The following is a 23,442-nucleotide window of genomic DNA, read 5'->3' on the forward strand; positions in this document are numbered from 1 at the left end:
CGGCTCATGCTCCGGGAGAACTGGTGCAACTGAACTTACTTTCCTTTTCTTGTAGTTTTATTTAACTGTTGGTACTGCACCCTCTTTCAATATGGGCTTATAGCCGACGCTCCTCAACAGATCAGAGGTCTCGTACAAGTCTTCAGTAAAATGTGCAGAGCAGACGAGAGACCACTTCGTAGGCGTCCAATGTGCCCGTGAACATCTCGCAAAACATGTCCAAATCTTTGCAGTTTGGACGTTCTTGGGCCATGAATGCAACGTAAATCCACCTTCTGTCATGTTGCTGCACCCACCAGCAACACATCTACATGGCATGGTGATAAATTAGCTCAAAATGGAGGATCGGAGTTGCAGTCAGCTCTGTGTTTTAGTATAGCGGAAATGGCGATGAGACCGATAGACTTCCTGCTGTGACGTCACGGATGTCAAGGTCATTCACGCAGACTGCTACCTATATGAATCACTTTAATCGTAAAAATCACAGTATTAGATTTATTGTTAACGCTTAAAACTATTCCTATGCCCCTCTTGAGGTGTCAAGGCATTTATAAACAAAAAGTGAGGCCATGGTTCTGCTATGCTTTAAGGACATGGGAGTCGGAGGTCAAGCCTAACGACAAGCCATCAAAGCCCTTTCCAGTGCCACCAAACAGGCCAGTTGGTGGCTCTGGATTAAGAAGAGAGACATCACCTGGGCCTCCAAATAACAGCCACTCCATTAGGGTGAATAAGTGAGAGTTAAAGCAGAAGGAGGCACACCTGGGACACCAGATGTCGCCAATGAGCCCTCTGGAGGTGTTGTGGGCCTATCATTGAAACACCTAAGAAGGAGGGTGCCCATCTGATGACCCCGATGAAGCTTTATTCCTCCACACTCCACCCAAATACCATTAGTGCACCCACCTGGAGACCCTCAGGCTCTGTCCACACGGCAACGGATTCAGGTGACTCCGATACAATTGCTTATCGTTTAGGCCTGGCGTCCACACGGGTTCCAGAGTGGAAAGATCTGGCAACGTTGCCGTTGTGAAGTCGTCTGGATGAGTAGAACGGATTTGTTTATGATGATGTCACAACCACATGACTGTGAGTGCTTCATGCCGGGTAGAAGTGTAACGAACTCGATGCGAGTTGTCAACAAATCCTATAACTTGGTTCATGAAACGCGCTTACAAAATATTTTCACTGTGAATATTTATTGTGTAATGGTGCAAAGTGAGAGAGAGAGAGAGAGAGAGAGAGAGAGAGAGAGACTCTGCCCTTAGGGCAGAGTCAATCCCGCCAGCAAAAATAGGGGAAAAAAGGAGCGATCTCACCTCTTCAGATGATGGTTTAAGTCCTACAATACATTCCTCAAAAAGGGCGTAGAGGAGCAAATTAATCCATCAACGTGTATCATTCAATTTATTCCAGACCATTAAAGACGCCGCCTTCCGCGTAGAATCATACGTCATCCTCGCCGCCATATTGGATAGGTCAAAGCGGAGAATAAAGATTCATGTGCTGCGTTTAACTGTACCAACAGGTGTACCGTCCAAACGAGATCACATGGGATTACCTTTCACAGGTGAGAAACAACAAATTAATCCATCAACGTGTAGCATTCAATTTATTCCGGACCATTAAAGACGCCGCCTTCCACGTTGAATCATACGTCATCCTCGCCGCCATATTGGATAGGTCAAAGCGGAGAATAAAGATTAGCTGCGTTTAACTGCACCAACAGGTTTGCCATCCAAACGAGATCACATGGGATTACCTTTCACAGGTGAGACTGGAAAAATACTTTTCATTGTATTTGGTCATTATAATGTAATTTTACGAACAGATTTTCCTGACTTTGTGGCTAATATGAAGTCTCGCGCATAATAGTTTATGCGCATGCGTCCTTACTTCTTCTATTGTTCTGGTGTCTCCGAAGGGACCGTCTTACAGCGCCCCTAGAGGTGTGGCATGTGTATTGCATCGTTTTCAGCAAGCGTTGCGTTGCTATATGGACCTGATATTTTACTGATCGTTGCCCATTTGGACGCGATATATTTTTAAATAACATCTCGTTGCCGTTGTCGTGTGGATGTAGTTTGCACGTCCGTCTCCACCAGTGTTAGCTCAGGCAGTGTTAGCTCTGCGAAGGATTGTACCAACTAGTCCTAAAATAGAACTAAGCTAAATCATTAAGTAAATGTGTTCCCCATGCCTGCTTGTTTCTTTGTTGCCCAATCATGCAGTCAGGATTATTTCAACTGTTATCCACAATGCCAAGTTGGCAATATATAGACACGCACAATGTTAGAGGTACAGAAATTTGTCTCATTTATGACACTAAATTAGATAATCACACTTAATGGAGTTTAATTTAATTCAAATGTGGCGATATCAGTGTGACATTGTGATATCCTTATGTAATTCCATAATATATTGAAATATATTCATAATATTTTGCGTATATTTATGTAATAATTAACTTGATGTACTTGCAATGTCCAAGAAAAATAACTGAACACCAGCAGCAGATTCAACACCAGTTTGCCCACTGACTATGAGAGAGAGTCCCTCGGAGGTGCAGCGCATTCTGTGTATTTGGCCGCGAGCGAGTTGCTCTTTGTTTTGAATGAGTGGTCTGGGTCCATCATAAATTAAATGTGAACTAAAGGACTACTTTAGCTATGACGTTGTTTGGGAAAACCACATTAGCTTAACGATGGATCTTAAGAGGCCGTTAAAGACGCGCTTAGCCTTCAGAGGCTTTCAGGAAACCCAGCCCTGTTCTTTATCCAGATATTGACAAATAACCCAATCACACATTTCAGATGTGATGAGTATGGTTCATTTGTTTTTATACTGTATATACAAGTGCATACTTTTTTTAACTTCTGTTATGAATGCACCACAGTTACCCATTTACTTTGATCAAAGAATCAGCTCTTTCTTTAATCATGACAAACGAGAGCTCTTGTGCTCATCTCTCCACTTTGACAAAAAGGTGCAGCGCTGAAAGAAATGACAGTGACTTTGCTTTTTTCCTTGTTCTGCTTTTTTTTCTTTTTCTAAAATGCTGTCTCTGTTTTACAACGCACATTAATTTGATGTGATAATGGACACGATGGGATTTTGACATATGCTGTCATTAAGGGAGTGAAGACAAAATCTCCTCCTCCCCCCCACACTCCTTTAGTGTTCTTTTTATATGAGAAAAGAGAGACGACAAGGATGGACTGTTGCCTGTCTGCTTGTCCTGCACACAGTTAGCTGACTGCAGATGCTTTCAGTGAGAAGCAACATGGAAATTGTGCTGTCCAATGAACATGCTGGTGTCCAGACACAAATGAAAGGATGGACCTGCCGGAAAAAGTTCAGCTACTGAACAGAGAATTTTGACATTTTTATTTTGGGAATTCTAACAAATTATACGGTGTCTTGCAGAAGTATTCATCCCTGTTGGTGTTTGTCCTGTTTTGTCGCATTACAAGTTCGAATTAAAATGGATTTTTGGGCGGTGAGTACCATTTGATTTACACAACATGCCGACCACTTTAAAGGTGAAAATTGTTGTTTTATTAAGATGAAAAAACAGAAATCTGGAGTGTGCATAAGTATTCACCCCCTTTCATATGAAACCCCTAAATAAGAGCTGGTCCAACCAATTCACTTCATAAGTCACATAATTAGTTGATTAAGATCCACCTGTGTGCAATCAACGTGTCACATGATCTGTCACATGATGTCTGTATAAATCAACCTGTTCTGGAAGGACCCTGACTCTGCAACACTACTAAGCAAGCAACATGAAAACCAAGGAGCCTCCAAACAGGTCAGAGACAAAGTTGTGGAGAAGTATAGATCAGGGTTGGGCTATAAAAAACATCCCAAACTTTTAATATCTCAGGGAGCACCATTAAATCCATTATAGCAAAATGGAAAGAATATGGCACCACTACAAACCTGACAAGAGAAGGCCCCGCCCACCAAAACTCGCAGATCAGGAAAGGAGGGCATTAATCAGAGATGCAACAAAGTCGCCAAAGAGAACACTGAAGGAGCTGCAAAGATCCACATTGGAGATGGGAGTATCTGTACATAGGACCACTTTAAGCCATACACTCCACAGAGCAGAGCTTTATGGAAGAGTGGCCAGAAAAAAAGCCATTGCTTGAGAAAGCCGGTTTGGAGTTTGCCCAACAGCATGTGGCAGACTCCCCAAACACATGGAAGAAGATTCTCTGGCCAAATGAGACTAAAATTGAACTTTTTGTCCATCAGGGGAAATACCATGTGTGGCGCAAACCCAACACCCTGAGAACACCATTCCTACAGTGAAGCATGGTGGTGGCAGCATCAGGCCGTGTGGATATTTTTCATCTGCAGGGACAGGAAAGCTGGTCAGGACTGAAGGAAAGATGGATGGCACTAAATACAGGGCAATTGTGGAGGAAAACCTGTTTGAGTCAGCCAGAGGTTTGAGACTGGGATGAAGGTTCACATTCCAGCAGGACAATGACCCAAAACATACTGCTAAAGCTACACTGGAGTGGGTTAAAGGGAAACATTTAAATGTCTTGGAATGGCTTAGTCAAAGCCCAGACCTCAATCCAATTGAGAATCTGTGGCATAACTTGAAGATTGCTGTACACCAACGCAACCCATCTAACTTGAAGGAGTTGGAGCAGTTTTGTCTTGAGGAATGGGCAAAAATCCCAGTGGCTAGATGTGCTAAGCTAATAGAGACATACCCCAAGAGACTTGCAGCTGTACTTTCAGCAAAAGGTGGCTCTATAAAATATTGACTTTTGGGGGTGAATACCTATGCACACTCCAGATTGCTGGTTTTTTTCATCTTATTTATTGTTTGTGTCACAATAAAACACCAATTTTCACCTTTAAAGTGGTAGGCATGTTGTGTAAATCAAATGGTGCTAACCCCCCAAAAAATCCATTTTAATTCCAGCTTGTAATGTGACAAAACAGGACAAGCACAAAGGGGGATGAATACTTTTGCAAGACACTGTACAGTGTGGGAATTCCCTGTGAAGTTTCTTTGAGGATAATAAGAGCTAAAATAACCAAGAGCACGTTATTGGTTTTCTTTAATCGCTGCAACTTGTACTATGGCAGTCACTGTTTGTCGTGCTGATGTTACAGCACTTTGGGTGTGTCAGGGATTGTACTTATGTGAGGTCAGGAATCAGCATCAGAATCTCTGTTTGTAAGTATGTGTAAAGAAAATGAGGGAGAAACTCTGTTAATTATGGTGGCCCATAAGTACAAAATGCATGAAACAAAAACACGATGGTAAATGAAAAAAACAACAACACGAAAATCAAAAACACAACACCAGATTGAGAAAAAAAATCACAACAGCGTAGCTCAAAGTGGGAAAGGGAGATCCTTATTGAACATCACATGCTCGTTGCTGGTTGGCTGCAGTGCATCGGTCTGAGAGACTTCAAAAAATAGAGAACATAAGAAAGACTGACATTGTCATATATTTACTTGAATATATTGCATTTTGTTCTTTGCCGATAGATTGACTTATTTATGGAGATAGAAAAAGTGAGGAAACTACTGTCAATTGTATACATGTGGGTTAGAATAAAAACGTTGTGCTAAATAGATGCTAATTGGCTTTGCAGTCAAAATAAAGCATCAGTGAGCATGAGTTCAAATGTGTGCAGTTTGCCCTTTGAAATTTTTTTACATTTTACATAAATTTCAGTCATATTATGCTTTTATTGAAAGCAGTGTACCAAAGAGACAGGATACAATCTGAGCAGGATTCATGAGGGCTGAAAAGTTCAGAGTTAAATGCTTACTAAAAAGGCAAACATTTGCTCAGTGGCAGTCCAGAGATTTGATTACTAGCTCAGAAAGTTGCCCATTAAGCTACGAATACATACTTATCATACCGTACATTCAGACTATTTAGTGATTGAATAGGTCTTAGATTAAACAATGTTCAAAGCAATTTTTTAAGGAAGTCAAATCCTGTATCAAATCCTTGCAGTATTTTTCCTGATAATAACATCACTTTCAAATTCAAGTAGCTATCTCTATGTAATTTTACTTCCATGAGGTTAACCTTATGTGAATCATTATAGCTTTAACGTGAAGTCTGTTTTGTTGAAGTTATAAACTGTTCATTGATGGAAACTTGAGTGCGGAACTGTTCATGACGACTGCAGTCCTAAAGTTAGCAATTGCTAGCAGAGCTCCCCACACACAAAGCACACAGAGTGAAACGCCATACTTAAGAGAACATGCTAATGCCTTGACATGATTTTTGATGCCTTTTGCGACCGTACAACATTCATATATATGAACAAGGTACGTCTACCACCACCACCACAGGGAACCCGATCATAAGTGCAAGGGAACGTCTCTCATTAACACTTGACCACCAGACAACAAAATTTGTATCTTTATTTCCATAAGATAGATGGGTTTTTCTCCAGTGCTTATTTTTAATTTGCTTTTTAAAAAATAATGCAGGATTATTTACTAACACGTTTTATGGAAAATATTCACAACAGTTTCATATAAAGCTAGTTAAAACAGTTTTATTAGTTCACTAGCTTGTTGGACAATTGACAGTTGTAACCAGACAACTGTTTGACATCAAGTTTGAAATATCAAGATTACAGCTCGAACCCTCGTAGCTCATGTGTTGTATTCGGTCGAGGAGGATGTTTTCCAGTTGTGTTTTTTTTTCTCGAAGTTTTTTATCTTACTGTTTTTTTTTCTTAACAGGCAACATATCTTTGCATTGTATGCTTTTTTAACTGAATGATTTCTTACCCTGCACGCTTGAGTAAATATAATTATTGTATAGTTCAATGAGCACCTTTCCTTAGTGTTAGTTAATCTAAAACTACCATAGATTGATACTGATTAGTTCTTATGTCCAATAATATTCAATCATAATTATATAATAATGATGTAAAGTGAAAGTGCTGGTTCACTGCTGTCCACCAGGCACCCAACAGAGTCAAGCCATAATAAATACGGTGATGGGTTTTTTCTGGCGCATGACATACAATGCCAAAGAAAGGAATAAATATGTATTCGTAACTGCGATGTGTATCTCATTATTTGTGTCACTGTCACAAGACAATGCAGTGATTTATTTATGCGAGATACACAACACGACACAATTCGATGGTTCATATGCTGCTATATTATTATTCTATTCAGGTTGAGTTTGTGCCCTTGTAAATATTTTGCTCATACACTCATCAGGAACGCCACTTTTAGGCAGTGCCAAAATATATACTAGTTCAATTCAAACAAACAATTAGAATATTGTGAAAAAAGTTCTTTTTTCATAATTTAATTCAAAAAGGTAAACTTTCATATATTATAGACTTATGATACATAAAGTGAAATATTTCAAGCCTTTTTGGGGTTTAATTTTGATTATTGTGCCTGATAGCTCATGAACATCAGAAATCCAGTACCTCAAATTATTAGAATATTTCCTAAGATTAATCAAAAAAGCATTTACAAAACAGAAATGTCCAAGTTCTGAAAAGTATGCTCATTTATTCACTCAGTGTCAGGTATAACATGGTAGATGGATGTAAATGCAGGAAGGTGTTTATTTTACAGGCGTGCTGTACACAAAATGTACTGTAAGGCCAGATCAGAGTTACAAAAATAAGCAAAATGAAATGAGTCAACCAGAGCTAGAAACAAATGTGATAATACAAATAATAATGGTGACAGAGATAATACTTTGCAAAGTGTCTGTGAAAATAGCATCCTTATGTGCACATGCTGATTGAGGTCAAATCAGCATCATGTGTTTCCCATAATGGCTGTGTCCCAACAGCATGCACACCGCACTCCATACGCATGAGCAAGTGTAGCTGCTTGAGCTGCACCTGGTTCGAGTGCACGAAGGCATGACACTCAGTGCTTGGTTGGGGCTTCTTTCCCATGAATTACTGCATTAATGCGGCGTGGCATGGAGGCGAGCAGCCTGTGTCACTGCTGAGGTGTTATTGAAGCCCAGGTTGCTTTGATGGTGGCCTTCAGCTCGTCTGTATTTTTTGGTCGGGTGTTTCTCAGCTTTCTCTTGATAATACCCCATAGATTCTCTCTGGGGTTCAGGTCAGGTGAGTTGGCTCACACAGTAATATAATGGTCAGCAAACCATTTGGTAGTAGTTTTGGCACTGCGGGCAGGTACTAAGTCCTGCTGGAAAAGGAAATCAGCATCTCCAAAAAGCTTGTCAGCAGATGGAAGCATGAAGTGCTCTAAAATCTCCTGGTAGATGGCTGTGTTGATTTTGGACTTGATAAAATACAGTGGACCAACACCAGCAGATGACATGGCACCCCGAATCATCACAGACTGCAGAAACTTCACACTGGACTTCAAACACCTTGGATTCTGTGCCTCTCCACTCTTCCTCCAGACTCTAGAACCTTGATTTCCAAATGAAATGCAATATTTACTTTCATCTGAAAAGAGGACTTTGGACCACTAAGCAGCAGTCCAGTTCTTTCTCTCCTTAGCCCAGGTAAGATGCTTCTGAAATTGTCTCTGGTTCAGGATTGGTTTGATATTAGGAATGCGACAGTTGTAGCCCCTTTCCTGAAGACGTCTGGGTGTGGTGGCTCTTGATGCACTGACACCAGCCTCAGTCCACTCCTTGTGAAGCTCTCCCAAGTTCTTGAATTGACTTTTCTTGACAACCCTCTCAAGATTTCAGTCATCCCTGTTGCTTGTGCACCTTTTCCAGCTACCCTTTTCAGCAATGACCTTCTGTGGCTTGCCCTCCTTGTGGAGGGTGTCGATGATCATCTTCTGGACAACTGTCAAGTCAGCAGTCTTCCCCATGACTGTGGTTGTGTGTACTGAACTAGACCGAGAGATACAGTGAATTTATATTGTTTTACTCAAACTCGAAATGAAATATTCTCATATACTGAGATGTTTGTTTTAATTTTTTTTGCTATAGGCCATAATTATCAAAATTAAAATGAAAAAAATGCCTGAAACATTTTAGTTAACATGTAATAAGTTTAGAATATATTAAATTTTCACTTTCTAAAATAACTGATGGAAAATATTGAACTTTTTCATGCTATTTTAATTGTTTGAGATGCACTAGTATATGATTTGAGATTGTTCAGCATTAATAGGAGTATGTGAACACTGCAAACCGGCTGTAAGGAAGCCGGGTTATTCCCAAGAAAGAATTACGCTTTGCTATAATAACATAAGTAACATCAAATTAAATTATTTTTGCCAGGCTAACAAGATAACTTACTGAAAATGTCCAGTTCTTTTTTTGTTTGTCTGCTGGGATTGGCTCTAGCTTCCCCCCTAACCCTGATGGATAAGCAGTACAGATGATGGATGGATGGATGGATGGATGGATGGATGGATGGATGTACCCTTTCTGTGATGAGTAAATGTTGTTTTTCTGAATTGGCTGTAGTATTTTTACATTTGCTGATGTTGTTTTCTGATTTGTTGCATTTTTGGTTTGTTAATACTGTATGTTTTCCACTGGCTGGTCACCAAAGTAAATCCCTATTCGAACTCTCCAGGCTGATGAAATTGGACGAATGACTGACTGCTGAGGATGAGATACAGTGCTGCTTTTATCAGAGTCTCAGTGTGATAGGCCACTCAAGGCACCATACTCGGTGCACTCCGATCCATATAGCACAGAAGTCTGATCTCCAAAAATTCAGCCTGTAATCCATATTCGGGTCATTATGGTGGTGGTCATGTGAAAATAAGCCCAACTTTAGGACACAGCTTTCAGCATTGCCTCAGGCAAGAATAAAATGAAAAAAAAAAATCGTGCGCTCATCTTGCACATGTTGTGTACACAAAATGAAATTACGTGCTGGCATACATGCTACAGTACATGGGGAATGCACGCACAGAACCTAGCTTCATTAAATATCTGCCAAGAAGCTCAAGTGAAAGAGATGACAGGTTCTGCTGGAGAATTGCAGTAACAGCTGCTCCTAACACTTTCCTTTTGCCTCATGGAGCCTCATATGTCTGACTTTCTCCTGGAAGCTCTCACTTGCTCTAAATTAGCAATTAATTAATATCATAAGTATTCAAATTGCTTATACCAGTCTCCTAACAGTGATGGAAGCTGAAACAGTCTACCATATTCAAACCAGCATGCATTGTGCACATAAAAATGTAAATAGGTTCCAATTTAAATATTCAAACATACCTACAAATACCATAACAGTGATTAATGTTGGATAGCAGCCAATATAGTCTGCCTAAACATAGCCCTATAATGCTAAAAATGTTTAATGTACAGTGTCTTGCAAAAGTATTCATCCCCCTTGGTGTTTGTCCTGTTTTGTTGTATTACAAAATGGAATTAAAAAGGATTTTTGGAGGGTTAGCATCATTTGATTTACACAACATGCCTACCACTTTAAAGGTGCAAATTATTGTTTTATTGTCACACAAACAATAATTAAGATGAAAAAACAGAAATCTGGAGTGTGCATAGGTGTTCACCCCCCTTTTGTATGAAACCCCTAAATCAGAGCTGGTCCAACCAATTCACTTCATAAGTCACATAATTAGTTGATTAAGATTCACCTGTGTGCAATCAAAGTGTCACATGATCTGTCACATGATGTCTGTATAAATCAACCTGTTCTGGAAGGACCCTGACTCTGCAACATGACTAAGCAAGCAACAGGAAAACCAAGGAGCCTCCAAACAGGTCAGAGACAAAGTTGTGGAGAAGTATAGCTCAGGGTTGGGTCATAAAAAATATCCCAAACTTTGAATATCTCAGGGAGCACCATTAAATCCATTATAGCAAAATGGAAAGAATATGGCACCACTACAAACCTGACGAGAAGGCTGCCCACCAAAACTCACAGACCGGGCAAGGAGGGCATTAATCAGAGATGCAACAAATACACCAAAGATAACACTGAAGGAGCTGCAAAGATCCACAGCAGAGATGGGAGTATCTGTCCATAGGACCACTTTAAGCTGTACAATCCACAGAGCGGGGCTTTATGGAAGAGTGTCACTGCTAAAGAAAAAAAATAAGAAAAGAAAAAAAGTCACTGCTTAAGAAAAAAAATAAGAAAACACATTTGGAGTTTGCCCAACAGCATGTGGCAGACTCCCCAAATACATGGAAGAAGATTCTCTGTTCAGATGAAACTAAAATTGAACTTTTTTGCCATCATGGGAAATGTCATGTGTGGCGCAAACCCATCATCCTGAGAACACCATTCCTACAGTGAAGCATGGTGGTGGCAGCATCATCCTGTGGGGATACTTTTCATCTGCAGGGACAGAAAAGCTGGTCAGGACTGAAGGAAAGATGGATGGCACTAAATACAGGGCAATTCTTGAAGAAAACCTGTTTGAGTCGGCCAAAGGTTTGAGACTGGGACGAAGGTTCACGTTCCAGCAGGACAATGACCCTAAACATGCTGCTAAAGCTACACTGGAGTGGTTTAAAGGGAAACATTTAAATGTCTTGGAATGGCCTAATCAAAGCCCAGACCTCAATCCAATTGAGAATCTGTGGCATAACTTGAAGATTGTTGTACACCAACGCAACCCATCTAACTTGAAGGAGCTGGAGCAGTTTTGCCTTGAGGAATGGGCAAAAATCCCAGTGGCTAGATGTGCTAATCTAATAGCGACATATCCCAAGAGACTTGCAGCTGTAATTTCAGCAAAAGATGGCTCTATAAAATATTGACTTTGAAGGGTGAATACCTATGCACACTCCAGTTTTCTGTTTTATTCATCTTATTTATTGTTTGTGTCACAATAAAACACCAATTTTCATCTTTAAAGTGGTAGGCATGTTGTGTAAATCAAATGGTGCCAACCCCCCAAAAATCCATTTTAATTCCAGCTTGTAATGTGACAAAACAGGATAAACACAAAGGGGGATGAATACTTTTGCAAGACACTGTAGATCCTGATGTGCAGTGGTCTACATAAAAAGGACAGAGATTTGAGAAGTATATAAAAAAAAAAACATGGTACAGCAATCACTGATCATGGACAAACACTGAATCTTGGACTGTTGGATTGGAATTGAATGTGAAGTATAATTTGAACTATAACCATTTTAATATTGTAATAATAAAATTATAAACTATATGGAACAGATAATGAGAGTTGAGATATGACAGAACAGCCTCTTACACCTGACCTCTCAAGTCTTTCAAGTGTTCATTGGTTTGTCTCTGTGGTGTGTGTGTGTGTGTGTGTGTGTGTTCAACAGGCCTATTAAACCTGGAAGTGTTACTGCGACAGTTTCTCATTTCCAAGGAAACACTCTCTGTTCGCATGCTGGATGACAGCCAAGACCCTACTCCCCTCCTCAAAGAGATTCGAGATGACAAGACTGCCACCATCATCGTCGACGCCAACGCCACCATGTCCCACAGCATCCTGGAGAGGGTAGGAAGGCTGACATACCATAAAACAGACTAACATATATCTTTACTTGAATTATCTATCTATCTATCTATCTATCTATCTATCTATCTATCTATCTATCTATCTATCTGTAGATTTTTTTATTGACTTCTACATTATTGAGTCAGTACAAAAACATTTTAGATTTACAAACACTAGTTTTACAGCGTAAAATTAAATGTTACAGAAAAATGTTTGTATGTTAATCAAGAAAGCAGCATATTACATAAGCGACCACTTACATAAGAAACCAAAAACCATTATAAAGGCTGCTGTGTTTTGCTGCAAAAATAAGAAGCAAGTGTGACAAAGTCTCCAGATGAACTGGGGCTGGTTCTGCAAGATGCTCAGTAAAACTACTTTCCTTATAAAACTGCACAAATTGTATGTGAGACTACTTTTTCAAAGCAAAGGGGTTGTAACACCAAATATTGACTTTTTTTTATTTACTCCTGTTTATTGCTCTGTACAGTATAATTTTTTAATGTAGAAACATTTCATTTCATTATTTTTATGGCATCTTTGCTCCACAGCATTTCTTTGCATGTGCCGAAGACTTCTGCATAGTACTGTATACACACAGTCAGGTCCATAAATATTTAGACACTGGAAGTCTCAATACAAAATTATTGTTATTCTAGTAATAAAAAGTTCTCACCTTTAATTTGAGGGTACATACATTCAAACAAAAGCAATTGGAAAAACTGGCATCTCAGCTTTTCTATGGTCCAGTGTGTGTTATTGCCTCATTATTTCAGGGCAGAGTTTTTGCATTTTTTTAGAAGTTTGCATTAGGAGTCTGTAGCTGTTAACGTTCAATACGAAGTCCAAAGGCATACAGGTCATTTCATCCAATGGCTTTTCATCCAATAGTTAAGACATTTCGTCCAAAGCCTTTTTCATACGCACGATCAATTATTTTATATTTCAGGTATTTGTTTGAGAAAAGGAGGAATTCTCAATGGAATTTGACCGAGGCAAAACACATTTTTGTAAAGCAAATGAGTGCCATAGTACGTGCGCTTCAACACTAAAGAACGTACTAAGGGGGTAACCACGTCGGCCCATGCCACTTGCTGACCTTGGGATGAGTTAACTCCCTTGCTGCTCACTTGCATGTCTATGTTTCTGGCTGGATCATATTAAATCTTCAGGCGTGGAGCAGCGCTCTCACAGGGGCTTCATTCACAAATACTGGGCTGAGACCATGCTCTTTCAAAGGGGGAGGCTTAGAGGGAGGTGACTGTAAAATTTGGCTTCGCTGTGAGCTCTGTTGGCCGAGTTATTAATTTTTGAAGCTGTCTGGATCATATTAAATCTTACGCCATTTGCTTTACAAAAATGTTTTCCGCTTCGGTCAAATCCTACTGAGAATTCTTCTTTTTCTAACAAATAAAATAAAATAACTGATGTGTGTATGAAAAAGGCTTTGGACGAAATGTCTTAACTATTGGACTATTGGAGAATTAACAAGCATTGGGTGTGATCAGTTTAACTATGTGATGCATTCCTAAAAAATATATATAATCCACTGGTGAGTTTAGGAAGACAAATATGCCTGGAAGACAACAAAAAAACAACTGTAGTGAATGAAAGTAGAATTATGTTTCTGATCAAATGAAAAACCCTTCACAACAGTTGGACAAATCAAGGATCCCCTCCAGGAGCTCGGTGGATCTGTATCAAAGTTGATAATCAAAAGAAGACTTCACTAGTGTAAATCCAGAGGGTTACCACAAGATGTGAGTTTGACAACAAGAAGACCAGATTGGAGTTTTCAAAACATCTAATTAAGCCTGTACAGTTCTGGACCTACTGTACATCTATTGACAGATGAGACAAAAATCAACTTGTACCAAAATGATGAGAAGAGAAGATTATGGAGAAGGGAAGGAACTACTCACCTCTGAAGCACACTACTTCATCTTTTGGCTTGGGTGTGTATGACTTCCAATGGAACTGATTCCCTTTTATGTACTGATGGCGTGACTACTGCCAACAGCAGCAGGGAGAATGCTGAAGTGTTTAGGGCTATGTTGTCTACCTCACAATGCAGACAGACAATGGCCCAAAGCACACTTCGAAAGCAACCCAAGAATTTTTCAGGCAAAGAAATTGAATGTTCTTCAATAACAAAGTGAATCACCTGATCTGAATCCAATTGAGCATTCGTTCCACTTGCTGAAGGCAACATCCCAAGAACAAGCAGGAAATTAAGACAGCTGCAGTAAAGGCCTGGCAAATCATCAACACAGAAGAAACCCAATGTCTGGTCATATCTATGGGTTCCAGATTTCAGGCAGTCACTGACTTCAAAGGATTTTCAACCAAGCATTAAAAATGACAATTTAATTTATTATGATGTTATCTAGTGTCCAATTACTTTGGATCCCTTGACAACAGTGTGTGTGTGTGTGTGTGTCTAAATTTCCTGATCTAGATGTAAATGCCCTCAAATGAAAGCTGAAAGTCCACTGAAAACCCATTTTAAATGTATTCTTTGACAGTTGCGAGTTGGTTTTATCTCAAGCAAAATATGGAACAAACAGGACATGATTCAAGAACAGAGTTGAAGGATTGAGGGTTAAATCCTTCATCAACAGAGTGGCTCAGTGACAGTCCTGAGAATTGATGATTCTTCTTCTGGCTGCTCCCGATTAGGGGTCGCCACAGCGGAGCTTTCATCTCCATTGCTCCCTGTCTTCCGCATCCTTCTCTACCACACCTGCCACTTTCATGTCCTCTCTCACCACATCCATGTACCTCCTCTTTGGCCTTCCTCATTTTCGTTTGCCTGGCAGTTCCATCCTCAACATTCTCCTTCCCACATGCTCTGCATCTCTTCTCAGGATGTGCCCATACCATCTCAGTCTCATCTCTCTTAGCTTAATTCCCAAGCTCTCCACATGTGCTGTCCCTCTGATGTGCTCGTTCCTTATCCTGTCCAACCTTGTCATTCCCATCGCAAACCTTAACATCCTCAACTCCGCCACCTCCAACTTTGCCTCCTGTCTCTTCGTTAAGGGTAAGGTCTCCAATCCATACATCACAGCTGGTCTCACTACTGTCTTATACATCTTACCTTTCACTTTTGCTGGGACTTTCCTATCACAAATGACTCCCAAAATCCTTCTCCAACTGCTCCACCTTGCCTGTACTCTCTTTCTCACCTCACTATCGCAGCCTCCATTTTCCTGCACAGTTGACCCCAGGTACTTGAATTCATCAACTTTCTTTATGTCTACTCCTTGCATCTTCACTACACTCTCATCCCCATTCTCACTGATGCACATGTATTCTGTTTTGCTACTGCTCACCTTCATTCCTCTTCGTTCCACTGCATACCTCCATCTCTCCAAACCCAACTCAACCTCCTTTCTACTTTCACCACATATCACAATATCATCCGCAAGCATCATGTTCCATGGCGACTCTTGCCTCACTTCATCCGTCAAGCTATCCATCACTATGGCAAACAAAAAAGGACTCGAAGCAGATCCTTGATGGAGTCCCACCTTCACCTTGAACCATTCAGTCGTTCCAACCGTGTGAATCTCAGTCCTGAGAATTGATTATTTCCTGAAAATGTTGCTCACTGAGCTACTGCTATTGTTCAGTACATTAGGGCCATTTAGTCATAGTGTAGATTTTGGATTAGCCATTGTTCAAAGTAATCAGTTTGGAAAGTCAAACCTTTCACACTTTGTTGAATACCACAGCTCGTTTCAACAAGCAACCATCACCTTATGAGTCTTTAACATTCACAAATACCACAATTGCAATTAAATAAAAAAACAGAAATTTGGGTGTCATTATGGCTAACATATTGTCTTTCAATAAGCACATCAATGAAACATGGAAGAAGGCCAGTTTTGCCATAAGATCAATTGGATGCATTCAGAAATACCTTCTGTATGACAGACTGAAGATGTTGGTGAATTCCCTTGTGCTTTCTAGACTCAACTATTCATCCATCCATCCATCCATCCATCCATCCATCCATCCATTATCTGTAGCTGCTTATCCTGTTCTGCAGGGTTGCAGGCAAGCTGGAGCCTATCCCAGCTGACTATGGGCAAGAGGCAGGGTACACCTTGGACAAGTCTCCAGGTTATCGCGGGGCTGACACAGAGACAAACAACCATTCACACTCACATTCACACCTACGGTCAATTTAGAGCCACCAATTAACCTAACTTGCATGTCTTTGGACTGTGGGGAGATTCACATGCAGACAGCATGCAAACTCCACACAGAAAGGCCCTCGCTGGCCACTGGGCTCGAACCCAGGACCTTCTTGCTGTGAGGCGACAGTGCTAACCACTACACCATTGTGCCGCCGACTCGACTATTGTAATAGTTAAATAATATTGGCTGCCTTTGAGTGATCTCATCTCATCTCATTATCTCTAGCCGCTTTATCCTTCTAGAGGGTCGCAGGCAAGCTGGAGCCTATCCCAGCTGACTACGGGCGAAAGGCGGGGTACACCCTGGACAAGTCGCCAGGTCATCACAGGGCTGACACATAGACACAGACAACCATTCACACTCACATTCACACCTACGCTCAATTTAGAGTCACCAGTTAACCTAACCTGCATGTCCTTGGACTGTGGGGGAAACCGGAGCACCCGGAGGAAACCCATGCGGACACGGGGAGAACATGCAAACTCCACACAGAAAGGCCCTCGCCAGCCACTGGGCTTGAACCCGGACCTTCTTGCTGTGAGGTGACAGTGCTAACCACTACACCACCGTGCCGCCGACTCGACTATTGTAATAGTTAAATAATATTGGCTGGCTTTGAGTGATCTATCAGACATATTCCATTCAGCTAGCATGATATTGAACGAGTTGAAGACGAGTAGCTGAATGGAATATATCTGATATACCACTCAAAGCCAGCCAATATTATTATTATTATTATTATTATACATACACACTCTCTTTATATCGGCATTCTTAAAGGCCAATGCTAGCGTACCCGCAACTCGGTGCCCTTAGCGTAGCAGTCCAGTTACCTTCCAGCCAGTGTAGTGTTAGTGAAGGCCAATGCTAGTGCAGTCAAGCCAAATATTATTATTATTTTCCCTGTGCAATTTACTTAGTGGGCGGCACGGTGGTGTAGTGGTTAGCGCTGTCGCCTCACAGCAAGAAGGTCCTGGGTTCGAGCCCCGGGGCCGGCGAGGGCCTTTCTGTGTGGAGTTTGCATGTTCTCCCCGTGTCCGCGTGGGTTTCCTCCGGGTGCTCCGGTTTCCCCCACAGTCCAAAGACATGCAGGTTAGGTTAACTGGTGACTCTAAATTGACCGTAGGTGTGAATGTGAGTGTGAATGGTTGTCTGTGTCTATGTGTCAGCCCTGTGATGACCTGGCGACTTGTCCAGGGTGTACCCCGCCTTTCGCCCGTAGTCAGCTGGGATAGGCTCCAGCTTGCCTGTGACCCTGTAGAAGGATAAAGCGGCTAGAGATAATGAGATGAGATGAGATGAATTTACTTAGTTACTTTTAAAATCCGCATCGACAGCTACACACAACAGAGCGACCTGGCAGCCAAAATTCTCTCAAAATTTTCCCTTTTTAATGAAACAAACCTTGCAGCCATGTTTATTTACAAATTGTCACAGTCACTTGCTAGCATGGAAGTTTTACATCTCTGATGTGTCTCTCTTCCAGTTTTTTAATGTCCGTTGGTATGTTTTTCTCTTGTAAATATGCGTGAAGAATATGTAATGAAGTTTTGGTAGCCTTTCGGGTGTTTAGCACATCTTCGGTTTCAGTTTTCAGTTTATTTATTTAGTGCTTAATTATAGCAGTAGCAGTAGATTAGCTTCATCTTCTCTCTTTTTTGGTGGACAAAGAAATGATTGTGCACATGCACAGCAGAAAAGTTTTGTCATTGGATATTCGCATGAGCTCTGACACGTGACGTCGTGTTGTCTTGCCAATATTATAACAATATTCTCCATTGGGTAGAGTGGAGTAATACATGGAGGATAAGCGATATGCTAACAATATTGCATGCTATCAATAAACCCACGAGAAGGGAATATAATACATGTTTTTATTCCATGGAAAAAGTGTCCTATATGTATAATAATCTCTTATATGGAATCCCAAAGTATCAAAAGGAATCTAGAATATCTAGGAATCTAGGAATCTAGAATATTGTGGCTCAAATGATAGCAGGATCACACCGTTCTGACTATGTAACACCGATATGCCAGAATCTGCATTGGTTACCAGTAGAAGCAAGAATTGACTTTAAGATCCTCATGGTATATAAGATTTTGAATGGAAGTCTGTGGGATACCTGGAATCCACCATACAGATCCTTCATATTATTATTATTATTATTATTATTATTATTAGTCATAGTAGTAGTAGTACTAAATACTGAATTAGGAAACATACCATAATTCTCCACTTAGTATCTTATTCTACAACTCCCTTCGATCCCACCAACCCGAAGTACACGGTGACTTAAGTTTGAAAGATACTGAGGGAGCGTTATTAGCTTTCAGAGTTGTGATAAAAACCAAACCAAATTAGACTGTCGAAATTACCTGCATGCAATTCACATCATTAAAACAAGCGCTTACCTTTTCAGCCCAAAGGAAACCGGGTGATGAATGAAGAATGATGAATCAGATCACATTTCATGCGTGAAATTTGCTGTCGGTTGCAGAAGCAAAGATTCTACAAATGACATTAAAAAAGTGAGATAAAAAAAGTTAATACACAAATAAGCAAAACAAATTTATACCTCAGAAACAGCTTTCCTATTGGGAAAGGCAATTATTTTGAAATGCAGTCCAGTTAAAAGTCATGTAGAGAATTAAAGGTTTGCGAGTCTAGTTTGCACTCTTCAAGAAGGTTTGGTGGCAGCTGTCCCTCACTAGCGATGATGACTGCTTCATTAGGACGCGCAGAAACGCAGATGGGCCGCGAGGCCTGCACCAGAGTGACAGAGTCACCTGCAGCAGCGGTACAAATGGCCCGGCCGAGCCGCCACAGAATATCTGGCCTTGTGAGCTCTCGCATACTATTCTCCTCTCTTAACGAAGTGCCTTGCACAGTAAGGTAAGACAAACGATGTTGTGCCCCCATCATGTTTTCTCTCTGGACCTCCAGACCTGATGCCAAGTGGTGCACAGAAGTGCCACAGACCTGACGGGTATGGAAGTTGCTCCGCAGTGACAACTGACTTGCTGAGTGATGCCATCCATTGGCCATTTGAGTGGCTCTTCCACGTGCCATCTGGTGGTGCGCCATTGACCCTGTTGGGTTCAACTGCCACATTGCACCGAAAAGCACCCTTCTGCCTGCACCTTATTGGTGATGTACTGTTTAACCCATAGCTGGAACCCAGGCAGGTGCTACCACTCCGGGTCAGAACGGACCTAGGAACAATGGTGATTAATAGGTAACTCCGCTTTCCCCAATACTCAAATCCTCCTGGACCTGAAACTCACCACCGGTTGCAGTTTAAAGTCATACCAAGGACTATCAATGCATGTCACTCAAGAAGGTTATTGAGTGGTGAAATCAAAAATGGTTGAAGTTATTGTGTGCATTACTTGTGTAGCGCTTGTACACTCCACAATTTAGCAGCGTATTAGCACTGAAGCTACATTATCACAGAACACATGTCACTTATTTAAATAGTCTCCATTGGCCTAAACTCTTTGGTCTCCCTTGTTGAAGTTTCAAAATCTATCAGTCACTTGTGCAGTCATGCATTCACTCCTATTCACTCCTATTGGATTTATTCAAGTATTCGGATTTCCATCTTAAGCCAATCCTTGGCTTTTCTTGTTGCTATGGTGACAGTGGGTTCTCTGCTTTGACAGTAAATTGTGCAGTTCACAACAGGGAGGATTTGCTTTTCTCTCACCCTTCCACATCTCCTTGGCCTCCTCATCTTTTCTCACACACCCCTCTCTCGAAGTGAGGAGCATGCATGTGGAATAACAGAGGATTGGCTGCTGTTCAATACACAGTATGGCCAAGGATGGCAGAGCTGTTTGCCAATGCTTGCACTGATGCTCCTGTGCACCCGTTCCAATTACATGGTCAGTTGCAGGGATAATTCTTACATTATAGAATACTGATGCATGGACAAAATTATTATAAGCTGAAAAAAACACACTTGACTGCTGTACCTGTTTTTTTCCCCCTCATTTGCTTTAATAAATAGGATGAAGTGGGAAGGAAAAACAGAATCTTAGAGTAAAAGCAGGATATGAGGGGACTTGTACAGAGCTGAGAAAATGGCTCTCTGTAACCTTACTCGATGTGAAATTTGAAAGCGTTCATAAATATGCTTTGAGAACTCTTTTATTCAGGGGATTGGTTGCAATTTTCTGTGTGTCAATTCACACTATAAATGACTCCTCCTTATGTTTAAAGACTGGTTTTATACTGGATCTGCTGATGAGCCCAAAAGAAACACTGCCACTTTGGGAAATGATTCAGTGTAATGCCATTCCGCAATACCTCAGTCACTACACCTTTTTGCCAGGTGCTACATCACAGGTGAAAACTTAAATATGTCCCAATTTTCTTACTTTACAATAATACTAACCTCATCTCATCTCATTATCTGTTGCCGCTTTATCCTGTTCTACAGGGTCGCAGGCAAGCTGGAGCCTATCCCAGCTGACTACAGGCGAAAGGCGGGGTACACCCTGGACAAGTCGCCAGGTCATCACAGGGCTGACACATAGACACAGACAACCATTCACACTCACATTCACACCTACAGTCAATTTAGAGTCACCAGTTAACCTAACCTGCATGTCTTTGGACTGTGGGGGAAACCGGAGCACCCGGAGCACACCCACGCGGACACGGGGAAAACATGCAAACTCCGCACAGAAAGGCCCTCATCAGCCATGGGGCTCGAACCTGGACCTTCTTGCTGTGAGGCGACAGCGCTAACCACTACACCACCGTGCCACCCATTATTATTATTATTAGTAGTAGTAGTAGTAGGTTCAATTCCACCCAAGCTGTAATTGTTGTGCCCTTGAGCACAGCCTTTATCCCTCAAATACCCATGTACACTGTTTTATGGCTGACTCTTCCCTGTTGCACCCAGCCAAGGATTTGAGAGAAGTGGAATTCCACTTGTACACTGCCAGAAATAGGTGTACAGGAGGAGTCATTTTCTGTCCCCCAAGGTACACTCTAAGGGGTGGCACGGTGGTGTAGTGGTTAGTACTGTTGGCCACTCACAGCAAGAAGGTTCTGGGTTCAAGCCCAGTGGCCGACAGGGGCCTTTCTGTGTGGAGTTTGCATCTTCTCCCAGTGTCTGTGTGGGTTTCCTCCGGGTGCTCCATTTTCCCCCACAGTCCAAAGACATGCAGGTTAGGTTAATTGGTGGCTTGAAATTGACCATGAGTGTGAGTGTGAATGGTTGTTTGACTCTATGTGTCAGCCCTGTGATGATCTGGCGACTTGTCCAGGGTGTACCCCGCCTTTCATTTCTTATTGTGCCACTCAGGAGCCCTCAATACACAGTTTTAGGCTCATTCTGACACTTGTAGACAGCGATGCACTGCACAATACTTCCCGACAGAATCTTCTTCTTCTTCACTCCCTATCTCTTTTGGGGCCACCACAGCAGATCTGTTCCGCATACCTGATTTGGCATAGGTTTTACACCGGCTGCCCTTCCTGACACAACCCTCCTGAATTAGGACTGGCACTAAGTATGCACTAACTTGTGCAACCCCCAGTGGTTGCGTATTTTACTTAACATATTACTTATGTAATTGTGGCAGCAGGGGCGTGGTCAAGCGCCCTGACTCCGCCCTCCTGTCACAGACCGGCGCTTGACCATGCCCCCGCTGCCACAGTAATTTATCTAAGTATCTAATTGGTGGGGTGGCACGGTGGTGTAGTGGTTAGCACTGTCGCCTGACAGCAAGAAGGTTCTGGGTTCGAGCCCAGCGGCCGGCGAGGGCCTTTCTGTGTGGAGTTTGCATGTTCTCCCCGTGTCTGCGTGGGTTTCCTCCGGGTGCTCCAGTTTCCCCCACAGTCCAAAGACACGCAGGTTAGGCTAATTGGTGGTTCTAAATTGACCGTAGGTGCGAGTGTGAATGGTTGTCTGCGTCTATGTGTCAGCCCTGTGATGATCTGGCGACTTGTCCAGGGTGTACCCCGCCTTTCACCCATAGTCAGCTGGGATAGGCTCCAGCTTGCCCGTGACCCTGCACAGGATAAGCAGTTATGGATAATGGATGGATGGAAGGTACAATCTACACCAGCGTTTCTCAACCTTTTTTCAGTCACGGCACCCTTCAGAAGTATGCAAATTCTCAAGGCACCCCCATATAAAATATACGCTGTCACACTGACCATACACTGACCCTGGCAGCGATGTTGTGAAAGGGGGACCATGAGACAAATTTTGATGATGCATGAGGCGGCGATGATCTACATTAGTGTAACTATCATTTTTTGGAATTTTAATTCATTTTATTTATTTCAATGTTAGAATATATAATTTTTTGATGGCACCCCTAACGAAGCTGCGGCACCCCGGTTGAGAAAGGCTGATCTACACTAACATACCCTCCAGGGCTCATTATTGGACCTCAAGGAAGTGAATTGTGCCTTTTTACGGTCAAAAAGGTACATATACCCTGGTGAAAAATAAATGTACTTTATTGTATTTAAAGTATTTTTATATTTTCAATAGTATATTGAAAATGTACTTACACAAATTGTACTTTTTGTAAATATATAAAAAGTATACAAACATCACACTTTCATGCTAACACTTTTAACACACTTTAAAATAATTATACTTTATTACACTTTATAGAAATATATTATACTAAAATATACTCTAAGTGAAAGTTATGTGTAATTTAGCACATAAAAGTACACTAAATACACTTCAAGTTGCACTTTTCTACAATTTAATTACAATTAAATATATATTTAGTACAAAATTAGTTGTTCCAAAATACCTTAGCATG

General features: G+C 41.4%; 1 protein-coding gene across 1 annotated transcript in view; it reads left to right on the forward strand.

Moving 5' to 3' along the window:
- Nucleotides 1-23,442, forward strand: part of grik4 (glutamate receptor, ionotropic, kainate 4) — a 645,415-nt gene that overhangs the window by 263,925 nt on the left and 358,048 nt on the right. Inside the window, exon 5 of the mRNA XM_060943850.1 lies at nucleotides 12,257-12,435. Coding sequence (XP_060799833.1) covers nucleotides 12,257-12,435 — 179 coding nt within the window. The remainder of the gene's footprint in view (nucleotides 1-12,256; nucleotides 12,436-23,442) is intronic.

This window comes from Neoarius graeffei, chromosome 17 (genome assembly GCF_027579695.1).
Source record: "Neoarius graeffei isolate fNeoGra1 chromosome 17, fNeoGra1.pri, whole genome shotgun sequence".
Lineage (NCBI taxonomy): Eukaryota > Metazoa > Chordata > Actinopteri > Siluriformes > Ariidae > Neoarius > Neoarius graeffei.